This window comes from Coloeus monedula (genome assembly GCF_965178545.1).
Source record: "Coloeus monedula genome assembly, chromosome: 3".
NCBI lineage: Eukaryota > Metazoa > Chordata > Aves > Passeriformes > Corvidae > Coloeus > Coloeus monedula.
The window spans coordinates 43783954-43803425 of NC_138783.1; the positions used below are offsets into that span (position 1 = coordinate 43783954).

At 43.3% G+C, this 19472-nt stretch overlaps 1 protein-coding gene across 1 annotated transcript; it reads left to right on the forward strand.

Moving 5' to 3' along the window:
• Positions 1–4726: 4726 nt before the first annotated feature.
• Positions 4727–19410, forward strand: ACAT1 (acetyl-CoA acetyltransferase 1). The gene is made up of 12 exons (XM_082278341.1): positions 4727–4827; positions 6752–6799; positions 9337–9454; positions 10362–10457; positions 11606–11706; positions 14165–14308; positions 16152–16302; positions 16781–16876; positions 17542–17655; positions 18011–18075; positions 18703–18860; positions 19038–19410. Exons 1-12 carry the CDS (start codon positions 4768–4770, stop codon positions 19156–19158), a joined length of 1272 nt encoding a protein of 423 aa, XP_082134467.1. The 5' UTR covers positions 4727–4767; the 3' UTR covers positions 19159–19410.
• The last annotated feature ends 62 nt before the right edge of the window (positions 19411–19472 follow it).

Below are 19472 nucleotides of genomic sequence, written 5' to 3' on the forward strand. Positions count from 1 at the left end.
TAGAAGAGACCAACCCCACCGCCCTTGGCTACAACCTCCTTCCAGGAAGAGTGGTAAGGTTCCCCCTGAACCTCCTTTTCTCCAGACTAAATACCTCCAGTTCCCTCAGCTGCTCCTCACAGGACTTGGGCTCTTGATCCTCTCCCTGGACATCTCAACATCTCTAGGTAGACTTGGTGCCTTGCATTTGTTCCTCATTTATTTTAGTGATGGAGATCCACTATGGAAATTCAGTTGGATACTGTACTTCAGCTCCTGCATACAACCTGAAACACCCATAAGAAAGAACAGCTGGAGGCACAAATGGCAGCTGCTGCTTCCCTCTGCGAATCCGGGACACACCAAAGTAAGTGCTTTCCCTGCTTTTCCCTGGTGAGCTAAGGAAGAGAGCACAGTGTGACTGTTTTTAATAGTTTGTGACTGAACACCTAAAGTTGGTGACTTTGAAGTAAGTACATTATAGTTGTTCTTGGTGAGAAGAGATGCTGAAAAAATTAAAGAAGGGAATGCAATGGAGGTTTCTTCCTGTTTTTAAGACCATAATACTATGTCTCATATTACATACATACAGTTCAGGATTTGCCATCTACTGCAGTCACTGACTTCTACTACTGAAGACATTAAGGAAATTAGCACACCTCCTGCATTTCTTGGAGCAGGCACTTGGAACTTATCTCAAGCTGAGGTAAATATGTGGGATTTATTGTTCCAAGCAGTTATGCTAGATGGCAATAAGCCTGCTGTCCCAGATGGAATTCAGCCATTGCTTCAGAAGGAATAGAGGTGTGAAGTGGAACTCTGGACAAGATGTGTCACTTAGCCCTACACCCAGCTTTGGTGGCAGGGGACTGGTAGGTTGCCACACACCAAATGCTATGCAGGAAACCAAAGTGCCATGGATCTGGGGAAGCTAGGGCTTCAGCTGGGAGAGGAGAATTCAAACATGTGCGACTGGGCTTTACAAAAGCAGAAATGCAGAGAGTAAGGATTACTTTTCGCAGAATCATGTAACAAAAGCACTAGGGCTACTTGACAAGACCAGCAGAAGATTGGTTTAAGATGCTATAAGAGGACGTGTTTCTGGGGGCTGCAGCTCCCCGCTAGCAGCAAGTTCAAAAAGGGCTAGACAAATTCATGGGTTAAAGATAATAGCCAAGCATGAAGGTTCTAACTTCACTCAGCAGTGAAGGTGGGAAAGCACCTTGCTCTTCTGCTCGGCCTCAGGCAGGGGCTGTGGCAGGCGCTCCTCTCCTACAGTCTCTATGGAAATCTCTAATTCTTCTAAATAGGAAATATCCTGAAAAATCTTAAAAGCCCTCCTCAAGGAAAAGGGCTAAAGGGGGGGGTTGGGGGGGGGAAGGGAACCAATTACTAAGAGCAATAGCAGATACAGGGAGAAGGAGGAAGATGTATGAAGATCACTGGACCAGGGCCAAAGATGTAAAATGTAGGGTAGCACCCAGCAGAGCAGCCTTGTCAGTGCTCACCATCTCCTGAAACTGCAAGCAGTCCCTGGCTGCTGCCTCGTGAGGAGGGACACAGATCCCTCAGGCAAAAAGGTTTCTTCCCTACTGCTGCTCCAGCTTTCTCCTGCTGGTGGTGTGGCTGGCACGGCATCAGGCAGGGAGGGTGTAAATAAGCTGATGTGGGGAAAGAGCAGCCCAAAGGACTGGGACAGGGACTGAACCACAGTGGCTTTTACCACAGTGGTACTCGTGCACATAAGATAGCTGCTGTGACAGGTTTTTGTTTGACGTATTAAAGGTATTTTTTTCTGGTTGGTGGTTTTTTGGTTGGTTTGTTTGTTTGTTTATATTGCATTAGAGGATTTGTATCCTGAAATCTATTTCCTAGCTCTGGGGAGGGACTCTTTCTTTTCTTCTCTTAGTTTCTCCATGCACTGCAGTTCTTACACAGCTGCAGGCTAACTTTTAAACTTGAATTTCAAGAATATCAGTCATCTTGTTGGAGATAAGTTGCAAAGCAATTAAATAAATTTGTTATAGTGCTATGCTGTATCTTCAACATTCCCATAGAGTTAATACTTACCTTGCTGAAAACTGGTGAATTACCCCATCACCTTGCTTACTCTTTAGGCCAGCGATGTGATACTCTGTGCTACTACAACAGTCATATTTCAGCAGTGTCCTGCTGAACCAAAAGGCCGTGAAGGAGTTAAAGACCCATGAACCAGTTAGCCCAAGGGGACACAGGTTATGTTACAGCACCTGTGCTTGGCCTTCTGGACTATCCTGTGCTGCACCTATTCCCTGGCCACAGAAAACACTTGGCCAGCTAATTGTGACAATGGAGCCTGTAGGAGCTTCCTCCTGGCATTGGCAATTACACCACCTCATGTTGTCTTTATCTCAAAGCAGCAGGTTTTCATGTGAAGAAGCTTTTGTTTGGCAATAGGAATAGTGACCAGAATTGTTTTCTACTCGGAAGAGCTCTAAAGACAAAAAACTTTGGGGAACCTCTTCATGGGCAAGATCTGCACCAAGGGCTGTGTTTGATGCTGCACAGCTCTGGGTTGCCAGCATCTGAAGGGATGTAAGATTATCCTTACAGTTCTCTTTTTCCTTGTCTGTGAGGTCTGATAAAGGGACGATTAATCAATATGTGTGGGAGTCCAAGTGCCTTTCTGCCTGAGATGGATGTTAGTGACAGTGCATTAGCAGGCTATAACCCTAAAAAAGAGCTTTATACTGCAGGAGTAAAGGCAAAGTTAAATAAGAGCTTTCTGGGTTTTTGTTCTGCATGTTTTTGGCATTACTCATTTCTGAAAAATATCCTCATCCAACCTGGATGTTTTTCCTATATGGTACATACATATTTTCAGAGTAAAACCTTCAGTTCTTCCTGAGACAGTATTTGTCAGTTCCTATGTTATCTCTGGTTTGTTATTGACAACTCTGGCTTTAAATCAAAGATCTAGACTAGAGCACCTTAAAACATCAGCTACCAAGAGTCAAGGGAGCAAAGGAGTACAAATGCTTTCCTCAGCAGTGCCTGTCCCAATCAGCCTCTTGCTGCATGTCTGGAGAATCTTTCGATATATATGGAAAGCAGGAAGTATTTTACATTTGAGAGCGAAGACAAAGTGAAATCCTCTCTCACAGGAAAATGAATGAGATGTACAACAGAAGATTAACTGAAGTAGTTTTGACAAAAGTTCGTTTTATAATGTGAAGATAAAAAGAAGTCAATGTAGCAAATGGATGGTAACAAGTTGTTGAAATACTCTTGCTTTCTAGGTGCTATATCCAAAACCTGGTTCTTGGCATTCTAGTTTGTGGTACAAGAGGAAGGAAAGGTGCAAGTACGTGCTGCTTGATGTGACTGGTAGACATCAACTCTGGGGAAAGCTTCATTCCGTTGTGGGTTACTGTAACAGTAACTCCTTCAGGGATTAAAAAAGTGGTTGAGGAGAAGTGACTGATCAGAAACAAATACAGAATTGCTTGTTCTAGATTATGTGCAACAACACAATTCAGAGAACGTCACTTTGTGTTTTAAACCTGTTCCTTTGAGAACTAAAGCTTGAGACCGGGAAAGAACCAAGCTTTTCCTGGCCTAGCTGTGTGTGTGTTGGAGAGACAGGGTGAAGACAGGCACTGTCAGGCTGGCAAACAGCTGTAGAGTTTTAGTGTTGGCCTTCGTCTAGAAATCCAGGTTCAGAGACAAGAGAGTTTGAGGGGGGAAAGCAAAGTGCAGGAAAATCTGTGGAACTGGGATGGGCATCCTAAGACTGAGCTGGGGTTGAGCTGGCATCAGTCGTTTTGTGAAGGCAGCTGCCGAGACCCTTCTCGGCCAGGTTTGAGTTCTAGGTAACGATGTTAGGGGTTTATGCCATGGCCAGGCAGGAAGGAGTTTAAGGGGAATTAAGTTGTTGGCTCTTCTGAAAACAGCACGCAGCTACAGCACAAGGGCACGCCAGACACAAAGCGTCCCAGCTCAGAAATACTTGGCAGTTTCATCCCCACCGACCTTGTCGCGCACAGGATGTTTCCGATACAGGCTCCACGTGGAGATTAAACGTCCGTGGTTCAGGTCAGCTTAACCCGCAGCCTGTGGCGGCCGAGGAGGGGCGGAGCGCAGCCTCGGTGGCGGAGAGGACACACCCCCGGGGGCCGGTTCTTTTCCCACAAGGATCGCCCGCGCTGTCTCCCTCCGGTTCGCTAGCAGCGATTTTGCTTCTCCGCGCGGCATCGCAGGCATCCCGCGTCCGGGGCCGTCCCCCGCAGCCCTGCCCTCTCCCCGCCCCGCCTGGCCCCCGAGCGGCAGCACCGCCGGCGAGAGGAACTCGCCTGGCGCTGCGGAACCACGGAATCAGTTAGGCTGGAAAAGACCTCCGGGATCATCGACTCCAACCTGTGGCCGAACACCGCCATGTCAACCAGACCATGGCGCTGAGTGCCACGCTCACTCTTCCTTAAACACCTCCAGGGACGGTGACTCCACCGCCTCCCTGGGCAGCTCATTCCAATGTCTAATCACCCCTTCGATGAAGAAATTGCTCCTAATATCCAGCCTAACCGGGTTCCTGGGGTGGGGAGGTCCCGCGGCAGCAGCGGCCCCTCAAGCACCGCGCCCCCCGGCCCGGCCCCGCCGACGCCGCCACCCGCCTTCCGTCAGCCAATGGCAGGGGCGGCTGTGGCACCGCCCGCGCCGCAGGGCCAATGGCAGCGGGGAGGGGGCGGGGCGCCGCCGGCGATAGGCGGGGGCGGGGTCGGCGGTGAAGGTGACGGGGGCGCTGGCGGGAACATGGCGGCGGCAGCTGGGGCGATGCTGTGCGGGCGGCGTCCGGCCGCGGGGCTGCTGCGGGTGAGGCGACCCTGGCCCCGGCCTTCCCTTCTCCTTCCCCGCGCAGCTCCGACCCCGCCGCCGGGTCTGGAAAAGCTCGGCCAAGGTCACACCGCCCCTGCCGCGGGCCGGCTGCGCCCCCTCCCCTCGGTCTTGCGGGAATCCCGGGCCTGGGAGGCAGCCGAGGGGAGGGAGCGGGGCCCGGGCCGGGGAGGGGGTGAAGGGTGAAGCAGCTGAGGGGTGAAGGGCGGCCTCTCCTGCCCCCGCAGCCCCGGGCCCCGCACTAAGCCCGGCGGGACCTTTATCCGCGATCCTGAGCGCGGCTTTTTCCACTGTCCGGCGCCGGGAGTGCCGCGGCTGGCGAGCCCTGTCCGGTACCCGCTGCAGCCGTGGGGATTTCCCAGCCGGGGCAGGGCCAGGAATCGGGTTGGATTCCTCTAATTAAGCAGTGCAGAGATATAAAACTGCACCTGTAGGTGTTGTTTCTCAGCTGGGCGGTGGGATGCTGCTGCCCACGAAGCCTGTGTGCCTGGCAGCGCTGCTGGATGGAGGTGCTGGCTGTGCCTGCCTTGCCTGCGGCGCCGGCGTCCGACAGGCGGTAGAGAGCTGTGCTGGGAAGAAAAGGAGGGCAGGTGCCTCGCATCCGAATTGCCATATGCAAAGCTGGAGGTTGCGGTTTACCAGATGTAGAAGTGGGGGTTTGCTTTGCCTTTTTTTTTTTTTTTTTTTTTTAAGTCTGTAATCGACGACAGAGCATGAACACTCCTAGCAGGCGCTAGTTTGCACTTGGTAAATAATTGTCTGATTTGTCCAGTTTAAATTTCAGGCCTTTTGCTGTAACAGTATTTTTTGGTAGTGTAGGTATTTATTTTGCTAGGCAGGGTTTTTTGTTTGGCTTTGTTTTTTTGACACTAACCCTTGAAAGCACTGCTGTTAAAGCCCTGTAAGGGACATCATTCTTTTTCAGGGAGAAGTTAAATTTAAAATTTCCTGCAAGCTATTATAACTTAAACTGGGGAGAAAAACAGACAAAAATCTCCAAACACCTAAACAAAACAAAAATCAAACAACTAATTCAAAACAGTAAAAATATCAATCTTTTGTTAGTTGAAGGTTGTCAAATTAAGAGGAGAAACAGACTAAATTTTCTTGTTGCAGATACAAAACCAGAAGGCATTCTCTAATTTATAAAAATTATGGTGTTCTTGTGGTGTCCTTAAGCAGTTGTTTTTAATTAGTATTTATTTAGCTGTGATTCAGTAATGGCCAGAAGTTCCCAGTGTGCTGAAATGGCCAAAGAAAGTAGTTTAAATCACTAATGGAAAGATCATTCTGTTAACATATGAAACCATACATACAGATGTAATTTTGTAACTTTGCACTGCTTAATTAGATGAAGCTACTGGCTGGTGAATTAGACTGCTCAGATAATCCCTTTTTCTTGGTTTTGTTTTATTATTCTACTTTGGTGTGACATTCTGAATTAGTTATCCTCATTTTTGTTCGTGAAACACCAAAGGAATGGAAGCTGTAGATGCAAACTGCCACTGTTTAACAAGCAGTGGAGTTAATGGTAGGAATGAATGAACCAAAGTCCAGGGAAGCAGACAGGGGACTAGTAAACTTTTTCAAGATAGCACCACTCACTCCTGCCTTAGACATGTGTTATAGGTGTACATAACAGACTTGGACAAAATGAATTGGGTGTTGTTTTTGAAGGAGTATTTGTTTATTTTTCAGAAAGCATTTTATCACAGATGTTATGGTGGGACTGTACTAGACTACACTTCTTTTAAAAGGCATGTTATGATTTTTTCATATTTTTTTCAGTGTTTCTTAGATACTAATTTTTGAAATAACGACTTCTATGAAAATGGGTACATTACTGAAACATAATGGCATTTGCTTTCTTGATATGAAATTCTGAGGACTTTCTTATTTTCAGGCTCTGAAGTATACAGGCCGTGGCTATGCATCGCAGCGTACTTTAAATGTAAGTATGAAGCACTATCTGCCTAATAAATTGCTGTTTTAGATTTGTTAATCACTGACATTTTTAAGAAAATCCTCATAAAAAAACTGCCTTAAAGACAATGTCACTTGTGTCTAAGCCACACTTTATTGCAAAATCTGAAATAAAAGTCAGATTGCCATTTTTATTTTGATTTGCAAATTGTTTGATAGTGTGGGACAAAGTTAGAAGTGTGTCAGCTGACGTGAGCTTCATGTAACTATTCACCCAGAATGGGAAAAGACAGCTCTTATGAACTGATCCATTTGAAATTATTTGTGTTATCCTGCAACTTTCTGGTACAACATAAAAGATGAGGACAAATATGTTACTATCACTGAAGTCAATCATGATGAAGGGGTTACAGTAACAGACAGCCCTTCCTAGTTTTAAGCAAGTATCATTTGTCTTTGTTTATTTTTTTCCTAGTGTTTTCTTTCTTTGCCTGTCTAAATAAAAAGAAACCTCCTGAGCAGACCCTGTAAAGTTTTGTGCTTAGCTTGTACTGGAACCAACACAGCTGGAGGCTGTCAGGGGCAGCCAGGGATCTGACATGTGCATCTTTTGGTGCCAGGTTCTCATACTACTCTCACAGGGTTATCAGGTGTGCATGTGGCTGTAACACTAAAGCTAAGAGGCAAAATAAGAGTAAACTTGTTTTGAGGGGCTACTAGCATAGGGCTGAATGTCATACCATGTCTTAAAGTACTGCTGACACGTTCTGCTGGGACCTGGGCTTCTGAATATATCCAGGGATGGAGACTTCACAACCACTCTGGGTAACCTGTGCCTGAGTTCAGTCACACTCCCAATGGAGAAGTGTTTCCTGATGTTCAGTGGGAACTCCTTTGTGTCAATTTGTGCCCACTGGTCCTGTCACTGGGCACCACTGAAAAGAGTTTGACTCTGTCTTCTTTGCACCCTTCCTTCCAGTATTAATATTCATGGTGAAGTGCCGCTGCTGAAGTTCTCTGTGTGGCAGCATGACCCTCTGGTGTATCAGCCACTCCTCCCAGTTCATTGTCACCAGCAAACCTGCTGAGGGTGCACTGCACCATCATCCAGTTCATTAATGAAGATGTTACACAGGACTGGACCCAGTATTGATCCCTGGGGTACATCACCAGTAACTGGCCTCCAACCAGACTTTGTACCACTATCACCACCCCCAGCCTGGCCATTCAGCCATTTTCTATCCACCTCACTGTCTGCTTATTAGCTTCTGTGTGAGGATTTTACGGGAGACAGTGGTGAAAGCCTCACTGTAGTCTGGGTAGGCAATGTCTGTTCTCTCCTCATCTACCAAACCAGTCACTTCACTGTGGAAGGCTGGCACTTTGTCTGAGCATGGCTTCCCCTTGGTGAATCCATTCTGATGACTCCTGATGATTTTCTTGTTCGTGTAAATGGTTTTCAGGATTAGTTGTTTCATCACCTTTCCAGGGATTCAGGTGAGGCTGACTGACCCGTAGTTCCCTGGGTCCTCTTTCTTACCCTTCTTGAGGACAGGAGTGATGCTTGGCTTTTCTCCAGTTCTTGGGCACCTCTCACAGTTCCTGTGACCATTCCAGCATTACTGAGAGTGACCTTAAAAAGTCACCTGCCAGCTCCCACAGGACTGATGGGGGCATCTGATCAGGGCCCATGAATTTATGTGTGTCCAGTTTGCCCTGACCTGTTCCTCTTCCACCAAGGGTGCATGTTCCTTGCTTCACCCTCCCCCCAGTCTCTGGAGTCTGGCATTCCTGGAGGCTGGTCTTAGTACTGAAGACTGAGGCAAAGAAGGCATTCAGTAGTTCAGCGTTGTTCTTTGTCACCATGTCCCCTGCCCTATTCAGCAGCAGGCCCACGTTTTCCTTGCTTCTTAGGTGCTCATGGAAGCCCTTCCTGTTGCCAGATTCAGCTCTTGGCTTTCATAACCTCATCCCTGCATGCTCAGACTGTGTGCCAGATTCTCTGTCCCCATTTCCATCTGCTGTAGCAGTGTATGAGTTTTGGTGTCCATCCTGGCATTTTTACCTGATGTACTGCTTGTTGGATTGGACTGCTCTGGAGCTTGGAGGGGGCAATCCTTGAACATCAAGCAACTTTCTTTGATCCCCCTTTGCTCCAGGATGTTCAAAATTCTTGCAAGCATCATAGATTCCAAGGCTGAGCTCAGTGTACTCCACCTGTTCTGTCACATAAAGGGCAAGCCTCTTCCCCCTTTTATTTTCCTAATGACCTGTCCTTCCTGAAGAGCCCTTATCCCTGCATGGCAGCACTCCAGCCATGTGAGCCATCTCACCACAGCTCATGATCCTAAGGTTGTAGTCCTGCAGCTGCACACAGACCTCCTTATGTTTTGTCTTTGTGCTGCATGCATTAATAAAGATTTTAGTGCTCTGGAGCCACTTGCAGGATAAAAGAGAAGCTGTGACATCAATGAAAGAATAACAATGGATACATTTTAAAAATACTGGTAAGTGTGTGCAGTTGTGAGAGAGATTGTGACTTTTGTTCCATTCTTCTGCACTTAGGAGGTGGTGATAGCAAGTGCTGTAAGGACACCAATTGGATCTTTCCAAGGATCTCTTTCATCACTGCCAGCCACTAAACTTGGTTCCATTGCAATTAAAGGAGCAATTGACAGAGCAGGTATGTATACACATTTTTCTTTCCTGTGACAAAAAAACCCTCAAGTGGCTCAGAACAGCATTAGTCTGTGTCTTTTCTATTGCTTGGTAATGAAAAACCCTGCAGTGTCCTGGGTTCTTTTGCTCCTGTGGCATTTTTAAGTGTATCCACAAATGCTGTTTAAGTAAAGTTGACTGTCGGGCTTTGCTTCAATCTGAATTAAGTGCTGCTTCTAGGAGCAGAATATTGCCTAGGGATATCTTTGCTAGTCCAAATCTGATTGAGCATGCTAATTGTTTTTTCAGGGTGAGCTTTTATGACATGAGTAAGCTGATGAAAAGGCTACTTGTTGCTAAGACCAGTGGCCTTTACCTGCCCTTTCTTTATGTGGGCGTATGTACTTGAAGGACAGCCTTGTGAGCCTTTTGATGGATTCAATCTGACAAAAAAGTCTTTTTAGGGGAGAAGAGGGTTAATACTACAAGAACTTGGACACCAGGGCTGTTGCAAGAGATGCAGTAGGAGAGCAGGCCTTTTCTCTCTGGTGGCAGCTTGCTGTGGCCTTGGCTTGCCCTTGCTAAACAAACAAAACTGTCTTTAGACATAATTGTAGCACATAAAAAGTTTTGTTCATTTAACTGTCCATGAAAATTGGGCTTCTCGGGTGATCAGTGAGACTTGGAAATGTCGATTTCAGTGAAATAACTGTAGCTTGCTCTGCAGGGTGACAGGGAATTCTCTTGTGTCAGGGTTACCACTTTACCATACTCCATGAATATGGGGGTAGAGATCTGGGAGGCACCCAACAGGGGCCTGGGTGCTGTTAAAACATGGGTTGGATGTGGCAAATTTCATTAGTATTTGATAGAAAACTTCAATGGGAACCTTTGTAAAAAGGCTCCTGAATCAAAAGAGTTTTGTTTTATAGGAATCCCTGCGGAAGAAGTGAAAGAGGCCTATATGGGCAATGTCCTTCAAGCTGGACAAGGACAAGCTCCAGCAAGACAAGCGGTCTTGGGTGCAGGTATTCCTTCCTTCTGTTGACACTGGGGTTGAAGGTTTTGTGTCTTTATGTAGCTGGAGTCTACTGGGCTGTGAGTTAAAGCAGAGTGGTGGGCAGCCTTTTGTCAGGACAGTCTGTGGATTCTTTTTTCCCCTGTGGTGGGTGAAGGGTGTTGTGTTGCACTCCTGCAAGTGGGACGTTACTGCCTACAGTGTTTGCAGAACCTGGAGAAGGCAGTACTGGAGACCAGGCTGGTAATTCCACAGTATGTTACATTAATGGTGGATGCTGCTCTGAATCTTTCACAAAGTGGGCTTTTTTTCTTCAGTATGTCATTATTCTTAAGTGTTACTACATAAGGAGTCAGTGAGTTTCCTTCAGCACACAAGTGTGTCTTTACACTCATCTTCCTGTGGAGTCTGGAGCTGACACTGGAAGGGTCCTCTGTGTAATGTTAGCTGTAACATGAATGTTATTGGGGTGCAGGAATTATTTTCTTCTTCCCTCTGTGGGGATGGGATTCCATACTGTAGCATGTTCCTAGAAAAGCCTATGGGTGAGGGAAGAACTGTGTACTTTCTTGGCTCTGTTCCTGCACATTTTTGAAGTAGAAGGAACTGCTTCCATGTTAGGCAAAGTGTTGAGTATGGCTCTTCTCTTTCACAGAATTATAGAGTGGCTTGTGTTGGAAGTGACCTTAAAGATCTAGTTCCAACCCCATGCCATGGGCGGGGACATCTTCCACTTGACCAGGTTGCTCAGAGCCCTGTCCAACCTTGCCTGGGATCAGTCTTGTTACCAGTTGCTAAATTCTGCAGCTTATTGATGCTTTTTCAGCCTTGGATGCTGGTTAGAGGCAGGGATCAGGATTTTGGGAACTGGAGTTGTTCTGGAGTCCCTTCCTTGATCTTCCATTTCCTGATTCTTTTCTTGCTTTCCCTCTCATCACAAGTGTGTTGTTGGAAGGGGAGAAACAACAGGGGTCTCCAAGAAGGATGGTAGCTATGGATAAGGGTAGATAAATTGCCCTGGGAGGCTAAATAGTGCAAGTTGAACATCCTGGGCTTAGATAAAAATTGGTGCCATATGGAATGTTGCTGAAACACCAAGAAAATACTGAAGTCTACCCTTTCAATAACACAGCTGTACAAACAACTTCTTTGCCTCAGGTCTGCCAATCGCCACTCCTACTACAACTGTCAATAAAGTCTGTGCTTCAGGAATGAAATCAATCATGATGGCAGCACAAAGCCTGATGTGTGGGAGTCAGGTATGTGGAGTTTGTGCTGTTTTTTGGAAAAACTACACAGTTAATGTTGTAGATCCTGTCCTACCAATGACTGTGCTCTTTGATTTGGGATTGTGTTTTGGCTTGGGATAATAAAGCTAATTAGCAAGGGTTTGTTTTGTTTATGCAACCCTAATTTTATAGTCATTTAAGTATGTTTTGGTTTAAAGCAGAAAAAAATATTATAGTTGGAATATTGTCAGGTATGTTTTTTCAGAGCTGACAAACAAGGTGGATTCTTTTGGGTGGTATTTACATCATCTCTACTGCTCTACTCCCACCCCACCTGCCAGTCTAGCCCCCAAAATATAATTAAGGGAATTTTCAAGCTTTCAGTTTTGAAAAGCTGACGGAATTTTAGACTTAAATAAAGTCTGTAATATATCGTAGTTTTGGGTGATGTGACTTTCAGACACTTTTAACATTTAAATGAATTAAATACACATATCCAAGTGATGCTGTTTTCAAGTACACAAAAGATTTTTAAGGCTTTTTTATCACTTTAGAAGAGGCAGAATTTATTGTTGCTGTAAAAGCTTTTTCATTAAAGAGCTTGATGAAGGAGAATTGTTCATCTCTGTCAATTTTCTTCCAAGGTTTTCTATATAATGGGAAAGATTCTATCACTTGATGGGAGGAGAGGAGAATACATCATTTTCAGTAAGCCATTAAAGGCTGTGCAGCAAAGAATGTGGGAGAAGTGTGAATGTGAAGAAAGACATTTTAGTTTTTTCATTTTTCATACCCAAAGCATTTTGGCAGCATCTTTGGGTCTCTGAAGTAAAAATATCATCAGTTCAATTATGTATATCTTTTGGCTTAAAAAGTAAGTGGCTTCTAAGTGAGGAATTCTTGTGTGTGTGTTTAGAACAAAAGTAAAATATTTGAGTTTTGGTGTCCCTTCTGTGGAAATCACAGTGTAACTGGAATTAAGCAACTGCTTTATTGCTTTGGCCTTGCCCTGCAGAGAGCAGCACTTTGTCTGGGGCCTGCTGAAGTTGGTGGAAATCCTGTCATCAGACTTTGAACCAGGCCCAGCATGTCTTTGTAAACAGCTACATTTGGATTTAGTCATTTATATCCAATGAGTTCATGAGTGTGGTTGTGCCTTTGGTTGGTTTGACAGGCCATGAGCTCTGAATAGAACTGGAGTTTTCAGCTGAATTAATCCCACAAGCTGTGCTGCCAGTCTCAGCAAAAGCAGAGACTCAGCCAGTTATTAGTCTCTTAGAGCTGTAAGTTATGGGGGGGTTGGTATTGGTTTGTTTTTCCTGGCTGTGGACTGTGAGGTATCCGTGGTATGACAGTCAGTGATGGTTCCCTGTGGCTTGAGTCAGTGTAGACCATTAGCTAAACAGTTGCATTGGCTCTCTCTCCAGGTCTTTCACTTTATGGAAGTGAAATGCCAGGGACTCTTGTTCCTCTGATCTGCTGCTGCTTCTGTATCTCCACTGCCTTTCCAATTTATCTGTCTTTTCAATAGTTTTGTCTTCAGCCTTCTTTCTCTTCTTTATTACTTCATGTCGTGTTTCTGGATCTAGTTTATAATCTGTTCTGAACCAAGTCACTATTTCTCCAAGTCTTAATTTAAAGAAGCCAAAAAAGCTTTGATCATCTTATTGCTGTTTTGTGTAAAATGTTTGTGATTTTATATGGACAGCACTGTTGAACTCTCAAGGACTCATGCTGTGTGTACTTTTCTTACATTTATCTGTATTTCAAATATGCCATTAAACACAACTATGTCTATTCTTCACATCCTGGAATCCCATGGATTTTGGAGCTACGGCCTGATGAACAGTGGGAATACTTATAGTCCCTGTAGCTTTGCAGGTTTTCTGTTTGCTTTGTTTCAGCTTGAAACAGTACAGTAGCTTACAAATGCCCATAATGATTTAAGTAATCATTAATTAATAATTGTCTTTTTTTGTGGCCTTTTCAGATGATAAAGCCATATAGAAGGACATCTGTTTTTACATAGTAAGATGAAATAGTATTATGTAAGACTGTGGGTACTTGTAAATCTCTGTCTCTTCACGTACCATTAATTCTGACTGTTGTTTGTTCCAAAGGGATAAGGAGCTTGGAATAAAGAAGAAAAATGAGAAACTTACAGGAAAAAAAACCTGTAAAAGTAAAATTTCTAATTCGATCTTGGAAACTTTTGACATAAAAGTGTAAGAGATCAACATGGGTCTGGCAGCTTTCTGAAGCTGCACACCAGACAGAAGTCAGTTGTTCTGCCAGGGTGGATTAACTATCTTCACTTGTTCCTGCTGTTTGCTTTTTAACTGCTTAAAGGGTTTTTTTGACTCTTTCTTTAAGATTCCTCAGGAATATGAAACACCCATGCTTAAGCTTTTGCTAATATTTGTTCCTCCAAGAAGTCATGGAGAACACACTGCATGATCATTGATTTTATCTTGTTTCCTTTGGGCAGGATGTGATGGTTGCTGGTGGAATGGAGAGCATGTCCAATGTTCCCTACACGATGAGCAGAGGGGCAACACCTTACGGAGGAGTAAAGCTGGAAGACCTGATAGTGAAAGATGGGCTGACAGATGCTTATAACCATATCCATATGGTAAAGATTCCTGCACAGTGCTCATGTATCAACCATAGATAGACCTGATGCAGATCTGAAGAGCTTGCTTATAGTTATTATGAAACTGCTTCATCTAGCAAGCCTGGAAATGAGGAGGAAAAAAGTCTTCCATTTCCAGGTTTCCTGCAGTAGCTGTAATGGAAGAGCTGGGCAGAAGACCAAAATAGCACAGCAATTTGTGTGTTAATATTTACCTGTCTCTGCAGTCTGAATAGCCTAAAGCAAGGATTAAGAGAAAAATTAATTCTCCTACTGATGGATTGCTGTTGTTCCATCTGAGGGAGGGAGCAATCAAAGTGCTTGGAATCTTTGAGGGTAGCTGCTCTGTAGGATCCAGCAGGCTCGTGTCTTTTCTCCCCCCTGCAGTGTACGTATCTCCTGTGGGAAGGTTTGAGTTAGCTGGTGTGCTTACTCACCCACAGGGTGACTTAAATTGGACAAACAAGGGCAAACCTAGGATGGGTTTGGAAAACAACTGATGCAGAGATAGTCAAGAACAATCACCAGGGAAGAAAACTTTGAAAAGAGAACAGCTACTTTCAGCCTATGAGTATTTCTGACCTTTGCCAGGGGTAATTCACAACTGTAGGGCATTACTGATCAATCAGTTAGTGTTCTTGCTGGGGTACAGGAAAATGTGCCATGAAGAATATTTACTGTCATCCATAGATTTGATACAGACCTCACTTGGTGTGATTTATTCTTTTTGCACTGTAGTGCTTAAGCTCTGTGGGAATGTTGACATTTATTCCCACGTTTCAGCTAAAACGGATTTTGAATGTGAGTATTTTATAGGAATCTAAATGGTGGCTTTGATAGTTCCCTTATGTGAGGAAAAGCTCTCGGAGCTGGTTATCATACACCAAGTTTTAATAGATTGGGACACTATTTTGGAACCTTTTTTCTTTCTTTATACCTGCTGTAGGTTGTTCAGAAAGCCTTAGCAGTCTGTGTGAGAACATAACGAGGAAGTCCATCAGATGGCTTTAGGGGCTTACTCTTGTCTGTGTTTTGGCAACAGCCTAAGTTGCTGGTGCTTTGAGGTTTGATGACTTTAAATTCATTAATTACATAGAAGTGAACTTGCTTGTTTGAAAAACTGGAGGGACACAGTACTAAAGGGTTTTGTGTGATTCATTGAGTATTCTGATGAAATGAGAGGTGGAACAAAACCTCTTCAAGGGCAGATCTTTCCAGTTGGCTAAATTTTTTTTTTTTTAATTTTGTCACTGGATATTTAAACAGTGTTGATAATGAGTTGTGAATGTATAATTACAATCATAATTTGCCTATATATAAAAGTATTTGGTTGTTTCATTCTACTTATTTCATTCCAGTTATTAGAAAAAAGGGATACATACTTTTTATTTCTACAGTTTTCAGAGATTCTGAGGGCTAAGTAAGCTCTGTGTTGACCTGTGTTTGTAATCTTTGGAATAGGCAAGGTAATAATGGACTGAAAACACTAGGAAAATGAACATATGGTTCTGTGCTGAATAATGATATTCAGTCTCTGAAGATGTCAGCCCTAAGCACTTTAAACTTACTTTTGCATGCAGTTTAACTGAAGAAAAAAAAAAGCCTTAAGAGCAAGTTCCTTTATGACTTCGGTAATCTGGATCCAGAAAACATTTGCTGAATCTGAAGATGATATTTCAAACCCAAAAGTTTCTATTTGTTCATGACTGTGTAAATCAGAAGTGGACACCAAATATTAGTCATATTCAATTCTGGAAATCTGCTGGTTGAGTTTTTTTTTCAGTTGTAGTTGTGCTTTGCAACTTCAGCAATACTGAACCTAACAGGCTTGATTTTCTCCCAGGGCAACTGTGCTGAGAATACTGCAAAGAAGTTCACTATTTCCCGAGAGGAACAAGACACTTATGCCATAGGCTCTTACACCAAGAGCAAAACAGCCTGGGACTCAGGAGTACTGAAAAATGAAATAGTGCCTGTCACTATTTCAAAAAAAGGTATTGTGATGAGAGGAATTGTGCAAACTGTGTTGTTTAAACATGCAAATCTCAGGAACATTAATTTTGATCACCTAAGAATTTTCTGTTAGGCAGACTTTCTGGTGAGCAGCAGTCAGTGACCTGTCATCTGGTTTTTGTTTTTCAATTTTTCTTTAATGTTGCACACCATATCTTCTTTCTTTTTTGTCTAAGTGAAAGATTAGCTACTGAATTTAGTTATGGCTTAAGGACATCTATATTTTAATTTACATTAAAGGTAGGCTCTTTGTCCCTTTTGTTCAGCCACTGGGAAGGATAAATGGATTTGCTGTGAATAAATTTGATTAAGGAATAGTTTTGTTTCTCCGTTTTCGTAAGCACATTTCTTGACGTACATTTTACATGAATTTGCACATTTTTATTGAAATAAGTTATTTGTATAAGGCAGTATCTAGTCAACTGTTCTACAAAATACTAAACCAGATCTGAATTTCAGGAAAGCCAGATACAGAAGTGAAAGAAGATGAAGAATACAAACGTGTCGATTTCAGTAAAGTTCCAAAGCTGAAAGCTGTTTTCCAAAAAGAAAATGGTAAATGTCTTTAAAAGAACTTCATTTTCTGCCAAGTGCAAGGATGCTTTGTCAGGGTGAAGAGTGCTGTTCACAAGAACTTGAATGCCCAACAATAGTCCCTTCATTTTTAAATGTGTGCTGAGATAAAGAAACATGCTGCACAACAGCATGAACTGGCTTGGATTAAAAGATGGTCCAAGAACCTTAATGAACACCTCTGTCTGGGATGTTTACCTTAAAAAGACTGACACAGATTGGTTTCAGTTTCACTGTTGGTGTGGTCTCTGCCAAGTGTAAGCTCCTGTTGCCATGGGAGCTGGAATGGCTTTATAGAGTTGCCATTGCTTCCTGAATCTGTAATTGATAAACCTTCCTGGCTAACTCAAAGTTGCCCCTTATTCACAACCGTTTCTGAGCTGGAATTCTGTGAAAATGGCTGCAGTGCAGCTGTCATAGAAGGCATGACCTGGTACTGGGATAAGGATACAAATACCTGTGGCTGCAGTTCTTTCATCAGATACCAAAACCCAACCCATTTTTAGTTAACTCAGTGCAATAGGTATCACCATATGATTGACTTCATGTTCAATGAACTCAGGGAAAAACAATCCTTAACAGGATATACATGAGCTGCTTTGCATAACACTTTCACTTCTGTCTAAAGAAAGGTTTACCTTTTCTAGGAACAGTTACAGCTGCTAATGCCAGTACCCTGAATGATGGAGCAGCTGCTTTGGTGCTGATGACTACAGAGGCAGCCAAGAGATTGAAAGTCAAACCATTGGCACGGATAGTGGGTATGATCCTTCTTATCTCTCGGAAAGTCCTGGAAAATACTCCCATAGTGTGCTCTCAGGCTGCTTACCTGACATCATGGCTGCATCTTCTCAGTACAGTCCTTGACATTTCAAGTGTTATACCAGCAGACTTTTGACCATGAACAGAATTTTCTATACATAATAACAAAAATCTGAAAATGTAACTGTGGCATACTTAGGGCACTACATTTTAGATGCAGCTATTTCATGGACCATGGTATTCCAAATTTTTCTATCTTGGCAGTGTTTGCTGCTTGCATGAAAGAAAATCATGTATAGTAAAAACACAAGGTCTTTGAACACTTTTTGTGATTTTTTTCTCTTTTTTTTTCAGCTTTTGCAGATGCTGCTGTCGATCCTATTGACTTTCCAATTGCACCTGCATATGCTGTTCCCAAGGTAAGAATAAAACTGAGTGGGGTTTGGGGGAAAAATACCAGAAACTTCCCTAGCATTCCAATGTTGGTTCTCCCTCAGTGGGTCTTCCTGAATTAGGATTGAAATTATCAATGTCATAAATACAAAGAACAAATCTTTTTCAGAGGATCAAGTATGCAGATCTTCAGAATAACAAATTTTTCACACCTCTTTTGAAAGAGGATATTGTTCTATACTGCTTTTAGCAACTTTTGAGTGTGTTTACAACTTTGAAGCTTTGCAGCTTGTATGGCTGAAAGGCAAAATAAGTATGGTTGTAGAAGGGTAGATGCATTCTAAAAGGAACTGAAGTGTGTGGTGTGAGGCAGTACTGTGTCAGTTAAATGGACTTACTGTAGCAGCAATCTTAGTGTGTGAGGGAAATGTATCCTTGGCATGGGCTACTCTCCATTCCTTCTTTGGTGAAAACTCAAGTTAGTGCTTCAGTCCCTCAGTTTTGCTTTTTCCCATGTGACAAAGAGGTTCCTAAATGTGAAATTGTGAATCAGAGTATGGGCAGCCTGAGTCACTGACGTCAAAATAGACCAATGGTTTCTATAATTAGTTTCCTAATTTTTTCATGGTAGTAATTATTTTTATTATTTCTAGATTCTAAGTGAGACAGGCCTGAAAAAAGAAGATATTGCAATGTGGGAAATCAATGAAGCATTCAGCGTTGTGGTGCTGGCCAATATTAAAATGCTGGGCATTGATCCACAAAAAGTAAATATTAATGGAGGTGCCGTCTCCCTTGGACATCCAATAGGGTAAGCAAGATCAGCTCTGGGTTTGCTCTGCACAGAGGCATTGTCTGCTAGGTAAACAAGTTTTAAGCAAGTAAGAATATGTTTGAATTTAATCATTATTATCAATTTGGTTGTGGGAGATTGGTTTTGGTTTGTGGGAGACTTTCCTTTAACCTATGTTCTTTTCCTTATATTTAGAATGTCTGGAGCAAGAATTGTTGTTCACATGGCCAATGCTTTGAAACAAGGACAATATGGTCTTGCAGGAATCTGCAATGGAGGAGGAGGTGCTTCTGCAATACTGATACAGAAGCTGTAGCCCAAGTAGCATCAGAAACACAGCCTTAAATGGTCTCCAATCAAAATGATGAGTGGTAGCTGTTACATCTTATTTATCAGTGGATGAATTCTGTAACTGCTATTCTAAAATTTCCTAAAGCATCAATGATTATTGATCCAGACACCTGGGCTTTTACTGCTTCATCAGTGCAAGTTTTTATACAGTACAAATAAACAAAGTCAAATTATAATTTTGGCTTGAAACCTGACAATAAAGAATGTTAACTATGGCTCCCTCTGTCACTGACATATTTCTCAAAGGCCCTCGAAAAGGAATTCTCTTGGTAACTCACA